The 718-nt window shown below is 33.6% G+C and overlaps 1 protein-coding gene across 1 annotated transcript; it reads right to left on the reverse strand.

Annotated features, from left to right (window-relative positions):
• Positions 1 to 81: 81 nt before the first annotated feature.
• Positions 82 to 718, reverse strand: TM35_002681000 (uncharacterized protein; the record flags this gene model as incomplete). The annotated part of the gene is made up of 1 exon (XM_029032063.1): positions 82 to 718. A coding segment is annotated over one exon (637 nt), but the record flags the coding sequence as incomplete, so codon positions are not given.

A 718-nucleotide genomic window follows, 5' to 3' on the forward strand; every position in this document is an offset into this window, starting at 1 on the left:
CCATTATTATTATTATTATTATTATTATTATTATTATTATTATTATTATTATTATTATTCTGATAATGATGATGATTATTATTATGATGATGATCTAAACAACGGTACTGTATTTATATTTTGATTCTCTAGTGGACGTAATCGCACGTGTTGAGCCACATACGCCCGCACCGTATCATTACTTGCCTGTGGACTAATATGTACTTTTGGCTTTATTGTGGATGTATGAACACTATGAGAAGTAGTGGATAGTCTTTCGCCTCTTTCTCTTTCTTCCTTTCCTGTTGATAATACGGTGATGCCTCCAACAGTATTATTGTTATTATTGTTATTTCTTTTTAATATTGTTGTTGTTGGGGAAGATAATAATGATGATGGGGGTGGTGGTGTGCTGAAGGGTTTGGTGAGGATATCGGCCCGCAGTGTGGTGAAGCCCTCACCCATGATTCCCCAATCTTCTCTCTCCTCTACTGAAGCCACATTATTATTATTAATATTATTAATATTATTATTAGGAAAGGCGTTGTAAAAGTGTATATCATCTCCATAGCGTGATCGCTTCTGTCTTGACCCACCAAACTCCATACTCTTATAGGTATGAAAAGTATCCATTGTATTTGTATTGATATTTATATTTGTTGGATCCATTGTAAATGTGGAAGCTGTTGTAGTATACATGGTCATTCCAACTCCACGATTATTATTATTATTATTATTA

The sequence above is a fragment of the Trypanosoma theileri genome (assembly GCF_002087225.1).
Source record: "Trypanosoma theileri isolate Edinburgh chromosome Unknown TM35_Tth_268_V1, whole genome shotgun sequence".
NCBI classification, from domain to species: domain Eukaryota; phylum Euglenozoa; class Kinetoplastea; order Trypanosomatida; family Trypanosomatidae; genus Trypanosoma; species Trypanosoma theileri.